General features: G+C 35.2%; 1 protein-coding gene across 6 annotated transcripts in view; it reads right to left on the reverse strand.

Annotated features, from left to right (window-relative positions):
• The window catches only part of LOC111147617 (protein tyrosine phosphatase, receptor type K), a 556,451-nt gene that overhangs the window by 226,906 nt on the left and 309,240 nt on the right, over positions 1-20,305 (reverse strand). For all 6 annotated transcript variants that reach the window (XM_022503780.1, XM_022503779.1, XM_022503782.1 and 3 more), the window contains exon 7: positions 3,978-4,271. In XM_022503780.1, coding sequence (XP_022359488.1) covers positions 3,978-4,271 — 294 coding nt within the window. The remainder of the gene's footprint in view (positions 1-3,977; positions 4,272-20,305) is intronic.

Below are 20,305 nucleotides of genomic sequence, written 5' to 3' on the forward strand. Positions count from 1 at the left end.
AGTCATTGTTTCACTTTGTTTTCACTGAGTCTTAGATTAACCAGCTACAAAATTGGTAAAATAATATATCTACCTCACAGGTGTGAAAATAAAGTATCATGATGGAGTCACTTCATATGCTGATTATAAAACAAAAATAATCAATACTTCACTATGAAAATCTACATTTCCATTTTAAAATACAAAATTTACTTGTTAATCCACACAAATAAAACCATTTGACTAACTTACTCTAAAATTATTTATTGACAGATTTCTGCCAAGAAAATAAAATTTACTACTGCCAGAAATAAAATTTCAATGACTTACAAATATTAAAATGGGATCTTTAACATAATGAAGTGTAATGAATTCACTCTTTGATTGGTACTCGGTAGTCAGAGAATGTTCTGTAATACACCAAAACAACAGAATTTCTAAGAGGCAGAAAATAATCCTCATTTGTTTGTTATTTTACAAGAAATTCATGTGAAATTTATTTCAGACACAAAGACATAGCTGAGAAGTTCTTCTACTTATTTTTAAGGCTTCCTGATTGTCAACATGCAGGGTGTATTAAAATAGCTATGTCATAATAATCATTTATTCAACCATATGATATTAATACTACAACTTCAGTGTGGCATTCTCCTACCCTTGATTAAAATGGAACGTAGAACCAGTATGCAGAGCTTGCAGAAATTAATAGAATGAAATGGGAACTCTTTCAAAGTTTACTAGTGGGATTTCAAAGGAATCATTTCCACAGCTTGTGAAAAAACTTTAGGCTTCTGAAATCATTACTAAATACCAGCTACTATCACAGTTAGCATAAGCTGTGTTCTATTTCATGTTATAGGATACCAGGCTGAGGCCAGCAGAGGTGCTGGTTAAGGCTGAGAGATCTTAAATTTGGAGAAAGGAGTATGCATCTTGAAGAAGGGAAGTAGATGACATCATACTTTCACCATCAATACTGAGCTTGTATTTAGATATACAATACTTATCAATTATCTACAATTTCGGCTTTTCAGAGATTGTTTATAAATTAACACAATATAAATTTTCATAAGCTCTCCTCCCTTTTCTAATAATAGAGAGCAAGAATAATAGACATTTCTGATAAAACAATAACCAGTTTCTCAAATCTACAATGTATTTGAAAATCTAAGCACTTTTCTTGGCCATAAAAACATGCACCAAACACATCTTTTGAGGATGTTTATAAATGAAGAAACATATGTGACAAAGACTCAACACATGTAAAAGATAGTTTTAAAAACAAATAAACTTTCTACAGTGGGAAGTAAAACTACAAGTGTCAGTGAGCTTGACACCATTTTATGCCAAAGGGCCCACAGATTAAATGTTTCTCAAATAAAGAATTAGAAGGAAAAGAGCACCGTAATTCCAAAATGTCAAGACATTTATAAATTTGAAAGCAACTATGAGTGTAAGTTATTTTTACTCTATTCCCTCCCACATAGATAAGGTTATTCTCAAAATAAATTACCTCAAAACACTTTATAGTCATATTTTTACTTATTACAGTCAATATGCATTCTCAGCATAAGCATTCAATAGGGATAAATCAATGCTCCTTAACATGCTGTTTTCTCCACTTAATACAGCATAACTAGCTTTAAAACACAACCTCATATACTTGCAGTCTCCATTGGCTCACACATCAATAACCGATTTCAAGGAATTCCTGGTTAAACAAAAATCACATTATATTAACAATATATTGTTTGGCACTGCTAAATTTTAATGGTCTGCTTTGATGAAACCCTTTAAAAACTAAGAAAACAGATGAGATATTTAAAAGAAAGAAATTTGGCCATGGAAGTCAAAAAGAAGTTACCAGCAAGAACCAAATTATGGAAAGAGCCCAAATGTCCATCGACTGATGAATGGATACAGAAGATGTGATATATATTGAATGGAATATTACTCAGCCATAAAGAAGAATGACATCTTGCCATTTGCAATGACATGGATGGTGTTAGAAAGTATTTTGCTAAGCAAAATAAGTCAGAGAAAGACAAATACCATATGATTTCATTCATACGTTGATTTTAATTAACAAAACAAATGAATATGGGGGGAAGAAAAAAAGAGAAGCAAACCAAGATACAGACTCTTAACTATAGAGAACAAACCTAGGATTACCAGAGGGGAGGTGGGTGGGAGAATGGGTGAAACAGGGTGATGGGGATGAAGGAGGGCACTTGTGATGAGCACTGGGCATTGTATGTAAGTGATGAATCACAAAATTCTACACCTGAAACTAATATTGCACTGTATGTTAACTTGCTGGAAATTTTAAAAAAAGGGGGGGGGACACTTGAGGGGGGAAGAAATCAAAAAGAAGACACTGGAATAGTAAATTACTCTTCATTATTTTAATTTGTATATACTTTATAAAGACTAAATGTAGAAGGAAAGATACTTTTATTAGGAAATACGTATAGGCAATATCCTGAGTAAAATGAATTTCTTTGTTCATCTTTTTATGTTAACATGGGGAATTTAATTTTGGAAGACAGAGTGAGCTATTCCTCAATGTCCACAGTGTCTCCTCTTTAAATTATTTCTCTGACTCGCTAAGGTTGTGGAGTCTACTTACCTCTCCCTCAGAAAAGTCACCTACAATCAGAATACTTTGCCACATACCTGGAATAAAAAGACTGAGCTGCAAGAAAATTTAAAAAGCAAATTGTGTGCTTTAGGCTGAGCCATGGGGACTTCAAACCAACATCTTCTAGGTCAAGCTGCCTACCCAACCATAGAACGCGGAAACAAAGAACAAATTAGTAAACTCTCTGTTGTCTAAATCTCCGATTAATAATTGAGCAGTTAAACTCCCTGTTAGTGAGCATCTTCCAATATAAATATTCAAAGATTTATACATAAACATTAATATATTAAAATTGAGTGAGAACTTAAAATATTTAAAGATGACAGTATATTAGGTAATTTCATGGGTTTTGCTTTGATTATAGATCAGTTCTCCTGGTGAGCAGCCCCAGAATATTGTAAAAACAAAAATACTATAAATGCCAAACACATGCTCAAGAAACAAAAGACATTTTATAGGTATTTACATTTTCATAGGTCTCTACAGTCTTAGTTTTCAATTTTCAGAACCTAAATCACTAAATGTTCAGGACACATAGATTCATGCACTAACTCTGCAGGTGTTTCAACATAATACTTGATGGTTAAAATATGGCTCTTCCAACTAAACTAAAAATTAAGCTACTTTCAATAATAAAATAAACAGTACACTAAAAATGCTCTCTAATAACAGAGACAATTAAACTTTTCAGTGGCTTTTGATAAATAGCTAACAATTTCTCCCACTATAACAACATGGTATAATTAGGAACTGGGATGTATATTTATATATTACTTTTTATTTCACGTTTCATCCTTCCTTCCTGTTTCGTGCTATTATTTTCATCACTTTGTTTCAGGCACCGGGAGGGCAATTAACAAGTCTCTGTATATTGTAGAGTTGGGTGTCAGGTTTTCTGAGTAAGGGAGTAATCTCACCAAGGCCAGCTTCAGAATAACTTTTTAATACATTATCAGATAGGGCCTCTGCACTGCCCATAACAAAGTTACCAAGGGAGACAATCTCCACATAGCCGAAAGGTATTCAGCACTTGCTGAATTGCCGAAGTTTCCTCTCTCAATGGTAATGATACTTCACCAGCATCTGTCAGAGATTTTGGACTGAATACAGGCAGGCTGAGCAAAATTACCGCTCAAGAAAAGATTATGAATTCATCATAATACTGAATAATAACAGAAACACACTGCTCTTAAATTAGTCCAATTATGACATAAAGCTACAATTTACTAAGTTCAATAGAACTCTTAGTGTGACTGCTTCATGTGCCAAGTAATTAGAACATTTAATAGTGCATTTATACTAAATGTCTAATGCTTGATCCCTTCACGAGGCAGAGGGGCCTGCTGTTCAGTCTTACCTGCACATTTGGTTCTGGTAATTAATGGAGGTCCTGGGAGCCCCGTTCCACCTTCACCAGGTCTTGTAAGTAGAACACGGATCTCGTATTCAGTATCTGGGTCCAAATGCCATAATTTATAAGTTGGAGCATTGACTGCGTGCGTTTCTGTCCAGGACCCTGATGTCATCCGGTACTCGACCTCTTTCAGAATAATGGGACCATCGCCAATGATGGAGTTAGCATTTAGCTGAATCAGCAAATAGGTAGGCCCAACACCAAGCAGCTGGGGAGGAGCAATGGGTCTTGGTGGTTCTAGGAGAAATGAAGGTGCAACCCAATCAGTTAAAAATCCAAGAGACTAAATAAAATACATAGATATATTAATGTCTCTCAAAGCTGAAAGGTTTAATGCGTAATTTACCTAGGAGCACATAACAAATTCTTAAGGAAAACCAGAACATGAGTGATCTGAAACTGTATATTTTAAAGAGTAAATACTTTCACTGATGGGATATGACCCTTTTTACCACAAGTTTTCTTTTATTAAAAACATGGCTCTCCAGAAGATAAATTTGTACAGGTTCAGTAACCAAGGGAAATAAAGGGAAAATATTTAAGGATGGATAGCTCTGATTAGCTACTAACAGAGTACAGTTGGGTCTTTGACATTCTTGAGGTCCTAAGACCTCAACAAATCTCCAAATTAATGAATACTATTATAACTCTTTATTTCATTCATGAAATATGGCAAAGCAGTACTTTGGTTTTTGCTTTGTTTTTCAATTCTGTAGAGTTCCTGCAGAGGAGATGAGAGGAAGGAACAGCAAAGCTGAACTTCGAAGCCGATACCAAGTACTGACTTGTTTCTACATACCCACCACAGAATTTAAGAAAGTGAAATTTATACTGAGGCAAAATCACAAGTCACTACATATCACTAGCCTTTGGGAATAGCATGCAATAAGGCAATGAATCAAACATTAAACTCAAATGTCAAAGGTACAGTGCAATTTAATTTTGGACAGCTTAGATATTTCCTTGAAAGAAACTTTGGCAAACATTATTATAATGTCTGAACTTACAGAAAAACTGAAAAATAAATTAGGGTCCCCTTTTTATTTTTCATTTAACAATGATGCAGGTGAATTTGATACTGGACTTTATGAAGGACTCTATTGCTCTAGCTCTGTCTATGTGGTCCCTCTATGGGAATCCTATGTCATGAAGATGCTCTAATTAGTACCTTGTGATCAGATTCTTCTTTGAATCTCTTGAACAACATTTCTCAGGGAAGCTAAAAGACTTTAAAATGAAGTGTTAATTTTCATAAAGTGGTAACTGCCCAAAAACTGATTTAAAGGTTTGTGTGTTCCTATCTAGAATTTAAGAAACAAAAGAGATGAACATATGGGAAGGGGAGAAATAAGAGAGGAGGCAAAACTTAACAGACCCTTAATTGTAAAGAACGAACAGGCTTGCTGGAGGGGAGGCGGACGCGGGAAGGGCTAGTGGATGATGGGCATTAGGAAGGCACATGTGATGTAGGTGTTATTGTAAGTGATGAATCCTTTAGTGATGAATCACTAAATTCTACTCCTGGAATCAATATTACACCATATGTTATCTAACTAGAATTTAAATAAAAATTTGAAACAAAAAAAAATAAGGGTAACTGTTGGCAAGGTAAGAAATACATAGTGACTTTCTGTATTTTCTGTTCAATTTTCATATAAACCTAAAATCTAAGAAATAAAGTCGATTAATTATTTTTAAATGTGTGTGTTTTAAGACATAAAGCAATATATATGGAGGAAAACTTTTTTTTTTTTAAGATTTTATTTTTAAGTAATTTCCACACCCGACGTGGGGCTCAAACTCACAATCCTAAGATCAAGATTGCATGCTCCGGCAACTAAGCCAGCCAGGTGCCCGAAGGAAAGCTATTAAATGTAACCACACATTGCTTCCTCCTTTCCCTCAGTAGGGGTGGACTGGAGAATATGCAAATAGAAGAAAGTTATGAAAAGACAGCCAATATCTTTCAAACTGGATTTTCTATTTTAATGGCAACACACACTTGGAATAATATACAATGCAAAACAAACAAACAAAAAACCTTCACAGACAGGTTTTACTTTCTAATACAGGTTTAAATGAAGCAAGGGTTTTCAGCTGTAGCCCAGGACTTGCTTTTAAACCCTAAGAGTATAAAAAAGTAGAGTTTCCATTTTATGAATCCCTGAGTTACAAACATCCCTAACATAAGGAGTAAGACTAGCTGGCCTAGATCTCTAACCATACTAAAGTCACTTTCAATAATGGTCCTCCAAAATTCATATGACAAATAATTACTGAGTAACTACTAATTGCTAGTCTGTTGTATACATGGGTTAGTCATATAATATGGCAAGGTAGACGGAGTAACAATAAAACAACAAATTCATTATTTTTTTTTAAAGATTTTATTTATTTATTTGACAGACAGAGATTACTAGTAGGCAGAGAGGCAGGCAGAGAGAGAGGAGGAAGCAGGCTCCCTGCTGAGCAGAGAGCCCGATGTGGGGCTTGATCCCAGGGCTCTGAGATCATGACCTGAGCCGAAGGCAGAGGCTTTAACCCACTGAGCCACCCAGGCACCCCAACAAATTCATTATTTAAAAATGAGAGTCATGTAGAAAACAGATACAATGATATTGTAATAGCACTGTATGGTGAGAGATGGTAGCTACCCTTGGGGTGAGCACAACGTAAACCATAGTAGAGCCTTATGGACTCACTACTTCGTATACCTAAAACTAATGGAGCATTGTGTGTCAACTATGCTCAAATAAAAATTAAAATTGGAAAAAATAACAACATGGGTGGAGACACCTACTGAGGAACACCAATTTTCTTCTTTCTATCCAAAAATATTTGAGGCATATTAAGTTACCATCAGTAATCATGGCTCATCATGGCAATAGCTTTCAAACTCATTATTGGTAGAACCATAGGAGCTTGTCGTTCACGAAAGTGAAAATAAAACTAAGATCATATAAGATAATGTATGTACTATGTAAAATCTACGTGTAGAATTATTTCCATTTCTATGAAAAAGTAGTTCTTAACATCTGATTTACAAACTTTACAATATCTTTTCTTTATGGTTTAAAGATTGTTTCAACAACATAAAGTCAAAATTGTGTAGAGGGCGAACTATTCCAACTTTCACTACTGACTTCAATTGAGAAGCTACTCACAAAGTAGAAAGTTTAAATAAAACCAAAATAGTTCGGAATTTTCATTTATCTGCTAAAGAAAGACAAAGCTAGACATTTCATATCATAAAATTTTACCAACCAACGACTTGTATATTTCAAGTTTACAAAAGTCTTAGACAGAGAAAGTTGACATATTTTCTAAACCTTGAGCTGAAATGAAACTGAATAGAGAAATGAGCATAATAGAAGAAATGCAAATATCTTCCTAGACTATCTCAATGTTGCACATATTTTAAGAAGCAGTCTGTACTTTGCGAATAAACTGAGTTGCCTCATATGTGCAATGTTTGTTTTCATTCCAGATGGCTCATATACTGACTAATTTAAGTTTAGTAGTAAATGAAGCTAAATCCACAGCTTCCTAGGATTCTAACCCAAAGCTGCAATGCCTCCCATACAACACAATGGAACAATAACTTGAAGAGTTTCATATTTAACATGACAGAGTGATTTGTCAAATGAGATATGAATAACAAACCTTGGTTAATCTATAAATTTGCAAGTATTCTGAAACCTGAACTAATAACTGTATATACTGAATGATAACTCTCATCCACCCAAACTCTCCACACCATTGCTGTGGAAAATAAGAAACAAACAGAGGAGGAGAGCTGCAGGGAGAGAAACAAGAGGAAAAGAACGACAACAAAACATATTATTAGAAACAAGTGAAAAAGTAAAGTATAATATTTCTTCTGTCATTTCTATCTTTATGGAAATGACATGTAAAAGAAAATGAAATTTGACTCAGGAGATTTTAGGTTCACAAAATGCACACACGAATAGCTGGGTAAATGTGAGCATGTTATTTAACTTCTTGACATTACAATTTCTTCACTGGCAAACCAGGCATTATTTCAAGAATTGCTAAAGACTTTACATTTCTAAATGTGTCAACAAGCCCCATACTGGCTGTTATTTTGCTTTGTTTTTCCAGAGAGCATGTAAATTTTAAAACCAAAAATTAATAGTCATCACTAGTGTTTTGTCTACATGAAGAAATGACTTTGATATAATCAGGTGCCTAGCTGGAAGAAGGGTAATAATTCACCCTGATCAGGTTTATATCTCACTTGCTATGGTCAACAATAAGGGTAGTGCCGTTGCCAAGGCAGTAGCTCAAATTTGGAACCGTAACAATGTTCAGAGAGACTTAGAAGCATATACCTTGTTTACAGCATGACTAGAGTGAAATCTAGCATTAATGAGACTAATATACCACTACATATTAAATTTTTTATGTTAGAAGAGAAGAGTAGCCTCGTATTAGCATATGTGTTTTGTTTTTAGGCCCTTGAGAATAAGAAGGCTTATTTATAAAATCTCTATTCATTTCAATAAATTATGCATGAATTTTAATCAGCTAGTAAATGAACAAGTAATTGTTCTGCAGCAATATTAATATTCTTCATAACTTAATACACTATCAGACCCAGAGGTGTGGTGCGAATAAATCCCAATTGTATACTAGGTATCAGCTGAAGCATGCAATCCCCAAATTACAGGATAAACTTTGCCAATGTTACCAATTAACTTTCAATTAATGACTTACATTCATTACTCTAGATCTAAACCTATTATACAATTGTAATTGTACATTCAAATTGCTTTATTTATTTTCAGATAATTTCAAAAAGTGCCTTGAAATCAAGATAAGTCATTATGAAACTATATTCTCATCCAATTATTCCTATTACAACACTATTTTATAAACATATGCATCATTTATTAACATTTGGTTAATTAATAAAATGCAAAATCAGATCTAGAAGTCACTAAGCCAGTAAACATCAAGGCAAATGGCACTTCTACATTCACCTTCCCAAAAAAATAAATCAAATACCTCTCAGTCCTATCACCTTCCAAATTGTTTCATTTACTCATCAAAGAAGGCTTGATTGAAAGCTTCTCAAGATTAGCACTCTTACCATCAAAGCAGGCAAGGGCACTGAACTTGTCCCCTTATGGCCACTGTAACAAATGATCACTCCCTGGATGGCATAAAACAACGGAAACTTATTCCCTCATGGTTCTGGAGGCCAGAAATTCGAAATCAGTATTGCTGGGTCAAAATCAAGGTGGCACGGGGCCATACCTCCTCCAAGTGACTGGGAAAGAATGAGTTCCTTTCCTTTTCCAACATCTGCGGCTATGGGTACGCATTCCTTGGCTTGTGGCCACATCACTCTAATCCATTGTTCACACTACCTTCTGCTCTTCTCCCTGTTGCCAAATCTCCCTCAACCTCCTACTTAAGGTCACCTGTGACTGTACTTAGGGTCTACACTGATAACCCAAGATCTCCCCATATCAAGACCCTTCAATCACATCTTCAAAGACCACTTTTCCCGAGAAGCCAACAGTCATGGGTTCCAAGGATGAGGACTTTGTGGTCTTTGGGGCCATTTTTCAGTCCACCACAGAGACATACTATGATCTCATCCTTCTTCCTGGGAACCATCTCAGCTCTATCTTTTCTCCAGTTGTTTAGAGCCCATGAGCCGAAAACACTTTTAGGAAAGTTTCATAGTTAGGTTTCGAACAGTGGAAACTACCAAGAGCAAATAATTTATCCACACTGCCTTTTTTTTTTTTTTTTTTTGCTATTTATATTTTTAAGGAAATAAAAATAAAGATGAACATTATCACTTCGAATGACTACAGGAGTGAATGTTCCCTTACCATATCTAAATTCCTGTAAAAATCAACATTAGACTGTTTGCCTTGGAGACAGATATTTTATTTACTATCATTTATTTTCCATTTATCCATTATTGAATGGATCACTTCAAAATCAATGTTATTCTATTTGTTTATCATCCCCCTCTTCAAAATTCTGATCCAGTTCTAGTTAAAAAAGAAAATTCACTAGTTCATGCTTCATGTTGTTTAATTTTCTTCCTCATCACCTATTAAAATGCTGAAGTAAAGGGAGACAGACAGTAGAGACTATGAGCAGAAAGAATGACATCAGTGCACCAAATTATTCAAGCATTTATTTATCACCTACAGTCTCATAATTTTAAATCATTTTAAATTATACCCTAAAAAGATAACAGCATAATTTAAGGGTACTTGAGTGGTTCAAGAAACCTGAAATAGTAACGTTGATGAATAAGAAAATGACCTTACTTCCCATAAGAAATGGAAAGCAAGGTATGGATAATTAGAAACATTTTCTTTGGGCATTTAATATCATATGCATGACAACATAATTTGTTTAATTTTCCTTAGATGTTGAAACATAAGGTACACATTTGAAAATTTCAGATTCATGAACAAGGTTTCTCACACATGCATACTTTATGAACTGCAAAGCAGGTATTCTGAGAAGAGTAATAGTTCTTTCATGATTTTCACTCTGACTTCCCTGATACTTCAGATTTCCAGGCCTAATAAACTCCTTAAGGAGCCAAATCCCTCTCCATTCACTCTTCTGGTTATTATCGCATATTTTTTTGCTGATATCAATGATGTAATTAGTAAATTCTATAAATTATCTTTCAGACAAACTTCTATTTTAGTTATGTTTAGAATTTGTGGATTAAGAGAAATTTTTTAAGCAAAGTGATCTTAAAATTTAATATATTGAAGTCCCTTTTTAAATCCAACAATCCAATTGCTGGATACTTTTTCCAAGTCATGTCATTCAGATGGCTCCTAAGCTTGACCTGGTCAAATAAAGTTAATACTAAGACAACACACAGTTTGGATGTTGTTAAACCTGGGGTTCCAATGCCAGCACCTAGACCAAGTATTAATTAAAAGGTGCTACTGTCATCTATTATCATTTCCATGAAAATTAGATGAGTGTTAGTGTATACTTACAGTAGACTACGGAAAGAGTGTGCACTGTGACCCGCTGCCCACACTCACAACACTTCACATACCAAAAACTTCTGAGAACAATGAAAGAAATACACATGATTTCTGTTAAGTATGTAGAAATACAATGAGAAAATGAGAAAAATGAGAAAAAATCTTTGAATAGCAAAGCTCTCACTTAGTGATATATGTTTGTTTATAGTACATATTTTTTAAAACATTTATTTATTTATTTATTTTACAGGGAGGGAGAGAGACAGCATGGTGGGGAGGGGCAGAGGGAGAGAGAGAAACTCAATTAGACTCTGCACTCAGTGCACTCTGTGACTTGAGCTGAAAACAAGAGTGGGTTGCCCAACTGACTGTGCCACCCAGATGCCCCAATGCTATGTATTTTTACCCATGAATAGTTATGGAGAGCTAAACAGGAGTTTCTTCATTCCCTGCCAGTGGTTTTAACATAAGGGCAGTTGCTCAAATGATTGAGGAGTGCTAATGGTTTTGAGTGGGCTGAGAAAAATTACTTAAGTTTCTGAAATGCACAGGATAGTCGCACCAAATGAAGAATTCTCCAGTCCAAAACACCAACAGCCTCCTCTAGAGAAACACAATGACAATGTTAAAAATAACTTCCCCTCCTCAATCCATGGCTTAGGCTTACCTAAAATCATATCACTTCCATTTCTATTTCTCAACAGGGCAGTGGAGCAGAATTTTGAAGAAGAGGTTCCAAACCCTGAACAGGTGATCATGTATTCACACATGCTTGACCATGGTTAATGGAACATAGCTAAATGGCATTTGATGATACAGCTTGTTTATGGGCAAGTGAACTGATAATGTTTTTGGAAAACAATCTACTAATATAATATCACTAAATAAAGATGTATTTAAAAAGTATAGTATGGGCGCCTGGGTGGCTCAGTGGGTTAAAGCCTCTGCCTTTGGCTTGGGTCATGATCTCAGGGTCCTGGGATCGAGCCCTGCTTTGGGCTCTCTGCTCAGCAGGAAGCCTGCTTCTTCCCTCTCTCTCTCTGCCTGCCTCTCTGCCTACTTGTGATCTCTGTCTGTCAAATAAATAAATAAAATCTTTTTTAAAATAAATAAATAAATAAAATAAAAAGTATAGTAGTCTCACTTCTGGGAATTTAATATAAGAGGAAAATTTAAATCTTTGTTTAGAAGAGCAAAAAAGTAAACAACCAAAATATTCAGCAACAGGAAAGCAGAGACACAAATTACGGTATATCTTTTCAACAGAATTTCACACCAAATTCAAGAACTCAAGTTGTCAAGTTATATAATACCTGTCAGCGGACAGTTAAGTATTTACGTCTATCAGAGCTTGCATTTTAAAAAGTATATCCCTATGGTAGAAAAAATGAAAACCACCAACCATCACCACCAGAAGGAAATACACCAAAAAGCTACCAGCAGGGGTGGGCGAACTTTGGGACCATGAGTGGTTTTACCTTTTCTTTTATCTCTGCTTCCAGTAAAATTTATAATGTCCTTGTAAAACTTTCTCATCATTACATTCGCAGTATTTACCAGTGTCTAACTAAGTTCAATAATATCATTGGAGAATGAAATGCTGGCTCAATAACACCTTGAGAAAAATAAGTTGCTCATGCCACTATAAGAAAAAAACGTTATCTAATAAGTTCTACCTATTCAATACAAGAAGATGTAGTCTACAATTTTAGTGTGAGAGCCATCATTTGGAGACGGCAATAGTAAAATTCTGTATATTTGTTTATTAATTTGTTTAATTTCTTTTCAGATGATGAAATTAAGTCCTCAAAATGTAGGATTTACCACCTTGAGCTTTGAACCATATAGGTAGCAGATTGCTCTGACATTGATACACAGCACCTACAAAGTGTTACTATTTAATTAAAGGAGTTAGTTGACTGGAACAAAAGAACATTTTCTAAGCAATTGCTTAGTAACCAAGTGGCATCAGATGATTTATCCAGCTTGTGAAAAAATAAATAAACAAAGGGCTCAGCTACAAACATGTAATAATTCTTTGTCTTTTAACAAAATCAGATCAATAAACTTTTAAAAGGATTTTCCATGTGAAGAAAAAGTATAATATATATTTAAATCTGAATGTACAATATTGCTTAGAAATGTTATCAAAATATATATTGCACTAATATCAGAATAGACCAAGAACTTGAGTTTCTTGAACAAAATTTAATTCAGGGTAGGAAAAAAATTCTGAAAATAGGCCACTCTTCATATTAAACAGCCATTTTGTCTTTCAATCTCTGTGTGATATGTATTCATTTTTTTTTTTAATTGGAAGATCTGTAGAATTACAGTATTTAATCTCAATGACATGGCTCTTTTCTGCTGCCTAAAGTGCTGAAATAAGAAGAATCATTTCAGCAATGAAACTGCAAATTTTGCATACTGAATTTTATCTCCTATGCATTACCATGGCATTTTATTCATCTTGATTTGAAAACATTGTGGCAATAACTTTATTACCTGCTTGAAATAAAAAGGCACAGCAGCAGCATGCTATTTTAGATCTGCCAGCAGAAAGTAAAAATAAGGTTAAGTTCATATTTAGGGGATGTGAAAAGGTGAAGGGATTCTGAAAAATGAAGTTTATTTGCTTTTTGACCCATATAATTTAACTCTGAGAGGACTATGAATTTTTCTCTCATTTTGTCCCCAAACTAGACTCTGTCTCATTAGTAACTATGCAATGAATTGGTTCAGAGTTAGGAATTACTACAATGATCAGACAACTTTATAAAAGCATCCTTCGGTCCCACAATCCAAATGGCAGCAAATCACATAAGTTATGATAAAAATTATGGATCCCTTTGACTGAATCAGAAGTTAATACAGAAGATTTCTCTTATGGGCACTGAATCTCTTACTTCAGTCAGTCTGAGCTAAAACTGTTCATGCATTTAGAGGAAAGAACATCCAGTTGATTTCAAGAATAACAATCAGGTAAGTAGTAAAACTGGAAAAGCCTTCAACTCTGTTTGATTCCCTCGAGTCTAGGACCATAAATAGATGGTAATCATATCAACATCTCACCATCACCTTTATGAGGTAGGAGAAGAATATATATATAATACATACATACATACACACATATTTTGAAGAGAAAGGAGGGGACTGCATTTGTCAATGACAATAACATGGTAAGTATGCCTAGGTTATACAGACTATTATTCCATTCTAGGTTAGAGGCTGAAGGACTTAGAGTAATACTATTTACATTTGTTCGACATTAATATGAACTAAGATATAATGGCTGACTCATAAACCAAGAGGTAGCAAATTAAAAGAAAAAAACTCCATTGCATAATCTCTATAATGAGATTGTGATACTTCTATCTACACAAAAGTACACACATGTATAATGTATATATACATGTACATATAATCTGTTTAATATAATTAGAAAAAAAAAAGTATTATTTAAAAATATCCTGGGGTGCCTGGAGGCTCAGTCAGTTAAGCGTCTGCTTTCGGTGCAGGTCATGGTCCCAAGGTCCTGGGATCAAGCCCCACATCAGGTTCCTTGCTTTTCCCTCTCCCTCTGCTGTTCCCCCTGTTGTGCTCTCTTTCTCTCTCTCTCAAATAAGTAAAATCTTTAAAAAATTTAAAAAAAAAATCCTGACTCTTCCACAGTTAGATTATAAAAACATGGAAAAATCTCATGAACCTAAATTCCAAATTTTAAGGTATTTTAGCACTATGCAATTAGAAGAATTTTCCAGCATCTAACTGTAATCAAACACAACCTACATTTGCCAACTTGATCCCTGGGTCTAAATAATCTGTTGCATTGACTGTTTATAATATAACACATAAAAAGCACATGTTCACTATGAATATGTACTTTGTAATTATTCCAAGTCAATTCAAAGCAATGCATGGAGTTTTTATGTATGTGTAGCTGGCAACAGATGGCCATGAACTAATGACTTAGTGCAGTCATGGAATCAGGAGATACCATTCAATGATCCTGGTTCCCATGCATGTAAAAATCCAAAACTTTACTTATCTCAAGTTAATCAGGAGAACTACTGTTTATCTCTTATTTCTATATGACTCTGGAGGGTACAGAATGGCCATCTTTTAGCTAGGCATATCCTTCTATGTACACAAGTGCTAGATTGACATTTTTTAATAAAAAAAAATTTGTGATGACATGGGGAAAACAACTGAGTTAGACTTCAGTCATATAGATAATTTCTCTAGATAACAGGCTTTATATATGCACTACTAACCACAGAACAGTCATAATTTTAAGATGCTTTTTTGTTCAAAAAGCATAAATCTTCAGAGACTTTAAAGAACTTCATAGCAAAGAAACTATGTCATTAGCTTAAACAGCAACTCAGTTTTGTAATGTAAAGATTTCCAATACAGATTTATTCCGAAGGACAAATGATATAATTTAGCAATTATAGAGCATTTCCTCAATTTTGAGATAAAACAAAACAAAAAACAATTATGTGCCCTACTGAGTTAGATGTTCTTGATTAAACTGGAAGATAGAGAACTTACCAGATGCCATTAGTGGCTCCAGAGCAACTCTCCCTGATGTAAACAGGTAAAAGTCAGGCAATCTGAACAGGAGATTAGAGGACAGAGTTCTGTGCATCCCTACTTAAGTCTCTGAACCAAGAAAAGCAGGTTTCTATGGGTAATTTGAGAGTGTACAGGCATAATGATAAAAAAAAAAGGCGATGTTGTAAAAATAGAGCCATCAATGTGGTCACTATAATTACAAGGACATCTGAATACCTATTTTAATCACACAGTTCTATTAGCTTTCCTTTAGGGGACAAAATACCTGTCTCCAATAGTTGAAGTGCCATCAAAAATAAAATCACCACACCTAGTTTTACCATCAAATGGAAATAGGTAGACAAGAATAATTATAGACCTCTCTGATAAAATAACAAGATGGTGACACTCTAAAGATATTGAACCATGTAAATAGTTACCAGCCAAAGGACACTTTACACTGCTGTGACAGCTCCACCAGAAAGAGAACTTTGATTTTCATTCCCTTTGACCACCCCTTTTTCCCCACCATAATGGGGTATCTGGACATTCAGAATATCAAAATAAATTGTATTATATAAAACATAAAATATTGGAAGGCAGCCCAAGTTGTGAACCATCAGTTCACAGAAAGAGAAAATAAAGTGTGTCAAGACCATAAGTAACACAATTATTCAGCAAAGGGGCTGCACTCTTCTTTCGCAGCTACTGCTACTAAATGGCAAGAAACCTCACTATTCTACTTTGACTAAATATCATGCCTTTTAAAAATAAAGACATGAAATGGCTACTGACCTAGACTGTTCATATACTCTTTCTGTGAACTTCAAATTTTCCATCCTTCTGCAACATTAGCCAGATCAACTGAAAATTTGCTAGGGGAAAAAATAATGCGTAAAATGTGCATTTTTACGGACACTGAAGTATCTTGTAAACATTACTTTCATCAGTGGACTGAAGATAACTAAGAATTGGTTTTAAACTAAAAAATTGGTTTTAACTAAGGAAATTTATTTTAAATAATATAAAGAGGAGGAAAAAAGTATGCTTCTTTGGCATAAATTTTTTTAAAATGACACACATATTTAACTTGATAACTGAGATATCTCCCTATATTATACCTGAAGGCCACCATTTCTTGTTCCGAAGCCATATGCTTTTATTTTCAAATATGTATGTTTTTTTTTTTAAAGATTTTCTTTACTTATTTGACACAGACTGAGAGGTCACAAGTAGGCAGAGAGAGAAGAGGGAAGCAGGCTCCCTACTGAACAGAGAGCCTAATGCAGGTCTTGATCCCAAGACCCTGGGATCATGACCTGAGCCGAAGGCAGAGGTTTAACTCACTAAGCCACCCAGGTGCTCCTACATGCAAATTCTAAATTAAGAGTTTGACACTGGGCAAAGGTCAAGAAGATTAGTTTAGAAATTAATCAGAGGTATACCAGATATATTACTCCTAAAAAGCAGAATGATGTGTTTAAAATGTTAAAGCTCTAAAGAGAGAGAAAGAGAGAGTGAGAGCATGAGTGGGGCTATGGGGAGTGGGGGCAGAGGGAGAGATAATTTTTGTTGTTGTTGTTTTAAGATTTATTCTATTTATTTATTTATTTATTTATTCTGGGGTGGAGGGGTAGAGGGAGAGCATCTTTAACAGATTCTGCACTGCACATGGGAGCCCCAGGCTTCAATCTCATGACCCTGAGATTATGACCCCAGCAGAAATCCAGAGTGGGATGCCCAACAGACTGAGGCACCCTGCAGAGAAAGAATCTTAAGTAGGCTCCATGCCAAGTGAGGAGCCCAACTTGGCGCTTGATCTCACAACCCTGAGATCATGACCTGAGCTAAAAATCAAAAGTCTGACACTTAACTAACTGAGCCACCCAGGTGCCTGGGCCTGGATATTTTTAATATTGTTTCAAAAGTTAGTTCATTTTAACATATAAATGCACATCATATTAAATAGATACTTTACTAGTTGTAAATGTAAATTCTCTTTATAAATTCAAATGTCAGTTATGTGGTGAGTAAAAGGACAATGGTCAAGTCTGCATTCCTTAAGCCATGATGCCAGCAACTTTTCTTGAGGCTTATCTAAACTCTTTAGTTCTTGAGCACCTAGAAGGTAAAAATTCTACATTATTTGTCTTTGAGTTTGTGTTTCAGGGCTTGGCATATTAGGCAATCAATCAATGGCTGCTAAGTAAATACATTTATGAACAAATGGAAGAAGTGAACAATAAGAAGATAATTAAAAATAGAAGGTAGGGTAATACCTAGTCTTGGTGAGGATATGGGACAAGTAGAACTCTCATGTTTCAAGTTGGACTGTATATTAATACAACAAATTTTTAAAACTCTGTAAGCCACTACAAATTATTTTTTTTTAAGATTTTATTTATTTATTTGACAGAGAGAAATCACAAGTAGGCAGAGAGGCAGGCAGAGAGAGAGGAGGAAGCAGGCTCCCTGCTGAGCAGAAAGCCCGACGCGGGGCTCGAACCCAGGACCTGGGATCATGACCCGAGCTGAAGGCAGTGGCTTAACCCACTGAGCCACCAAGGCGCCCCAGCCACTACAAATTAAAGCGGAACATTAGCCTACTTGGTTATGTGGAAATTCCACTTCCAGGTATAGGCTCCCCTCAAAATGAGTACATCCTGTTCCTCAAAAGTCATGTACTAGAATATTCAAATACCAGTATAATAAATAGCTCAAAGTGAAAACAAATTACACGCCTAACATCAGTAAAATGAATAAACCACTGCAGTCACCAGATACAAGATTTTATAACAATGATGTCAAATGATCCACATGCAACAAAAGTAATGAATTTCATGAACTCAGAGATAGAGAGGGAAGCCAGATAAACTACAGAATTCCACTGATTTAAGGTACTCATTACTGTTAGAAGCCAGGGACAATGGTTACCCTGAGGGAGTGGGGGAGTGATGTGAAGGGAGGGAGGTGGGCTTCTGGGGTACTAGCAATATTCTTTTTTAAGAATTATTTTCTTTTTTAAGATTTATTTACTTATTGAGAGAGAGAGAGAGAGGGTGAGAGCATGCGGGGGTAGGAGGCAGAGGGAGAAAAATCCTTAAGCAGATTCCCTGCTGAGCACGGAGCCTGATGCAAGGTTCAAACCCAGGACCCTGAGATCATGACCTAAGCAGAAACCGAGTCTGAAGCTCAACCAACTGAGCTACTGAGGCACCCCCATAGTCTACCTTTTTTTTTTTTAAAGTTATTTTATTTATTTGAGAGAGAGAGAGAGAAAATGAGAGGGGGTAGGTTCAGAGGGAAAAGCAGACTCCCTGCTGAGCAGGGAGCCCAAGGAGACTGGATCCTGGGATGCCAGGATCATGACCTGGGCCGAAGGCAGTCACTCAACCAACTGAGCCACCCAGGTGCACCCCCCCAATATTCTACTTTTTTTTTTTTTAAAGATTTTATTTATCTATTTGACAGAGAGAGAGAGAGATCACAAGTAGGCAGAGAGGCAGGCAGAGAGAGAGGAGGAAGCAGGCTCCCTGCCGAGCAGAGAGCCCGATGCGGGTCTCGATCCCAGGACCCTGGGATCATGACCTGAGCTGAAGGCAGAGGCTTTAACCCACTGAGCCACCCAGGCACCCAATATTCTACTTTTTGATGTGGATTGTGGGCATACTTAGTTTGCGAAAATTCATCAAGCTATACATTTATAAAGTCATATTTTTTAATGTGTACAGTGTTATGTCTCACTATACATAAATAAGAAACTAAAATATAGATAAGGAGAAAGATAACTGTGTATCGAATTGGTCCAAATCTCCTGCTCATAAACACACCTCCACCACACAACTCAGGGACTATCAATACAATGTGAGTCTCATCCTAACTGAGATTTAAAATTCTAAGGCAGTATTTATGGCAAAATCCAATTTAGTCAGTTTCTCTTGAAAATACCTAAATCATTGGAAAAGACGGTATTTTTTTTTTACACTTTATTGCATCAGATCTTTTGACTTCTAAAATTTTAGAATATCTGTCTTCAGAAGGATGTCTATCTGCAAAAGTATGGGTATTAAAATCTTCCTGCCTTAAAAAAATAAATAAATAAATAAATAAATAAATAAAATCTTCCTGCCTTTAAGACAGGTCAAGTTCATCTTGGAAGGAGTAGTTGAGTTCCACAGTCACCTCTGAATATTATGAGGTCACTCCATCATATAAGGGCATTAAGTAAACTTACTTTCTGCTTTGTAACTATAAGTTCTTGAGAATTATTTATTTGAATTCATTTATATATTAATACTATTTTTGCACAATTCATACATTTCCCATAGCATCTATTAAAATTTCCTTTTATTTAACATTATTCTAGAATCATACCAGTTCTAGATAGTCAATAGTGTCTTGACATTATATAAACTTCAATTGCATTGCCACTGTCAGTTCACAGAAAAACTCTTGTGAGTTCACCTAATAACATCTCTCTACATTTTAACTCGAGCTAAGACATGGAAATGGAGCTACTCTGTAAGTGAGTTGTTTGAAAAAGGGAACTTGGCCTATGACTTGACTTTCAACATAATGAATCTGAGCACATCCCTACCTTGAATATAAAAATAGATTAAGTGAAGGAGGAAACTTCCTCCAGAGCATACATTAAAAGTTTTCTAATCCTCTTTCAACCAAGCTGAAATAAGTAAGATAATAGAAGTAATC

The sequence above is a fragment of the Enhydra lutris genome, unplaced genomic scaffold, assembly GCF_002288905.1.
Source record: "Enhydra lutris kenyoni isolate GAN:26980312 unplaced genomic scaffold, ASM228890v2 scaffoldscaffold17, whole genome shotgun sequence".
NCBI lineage: Eukaryota > Metazoa > Chordata > Mammalia > Carnivora > Mustelidae > Enhydra > Enhydra lutris.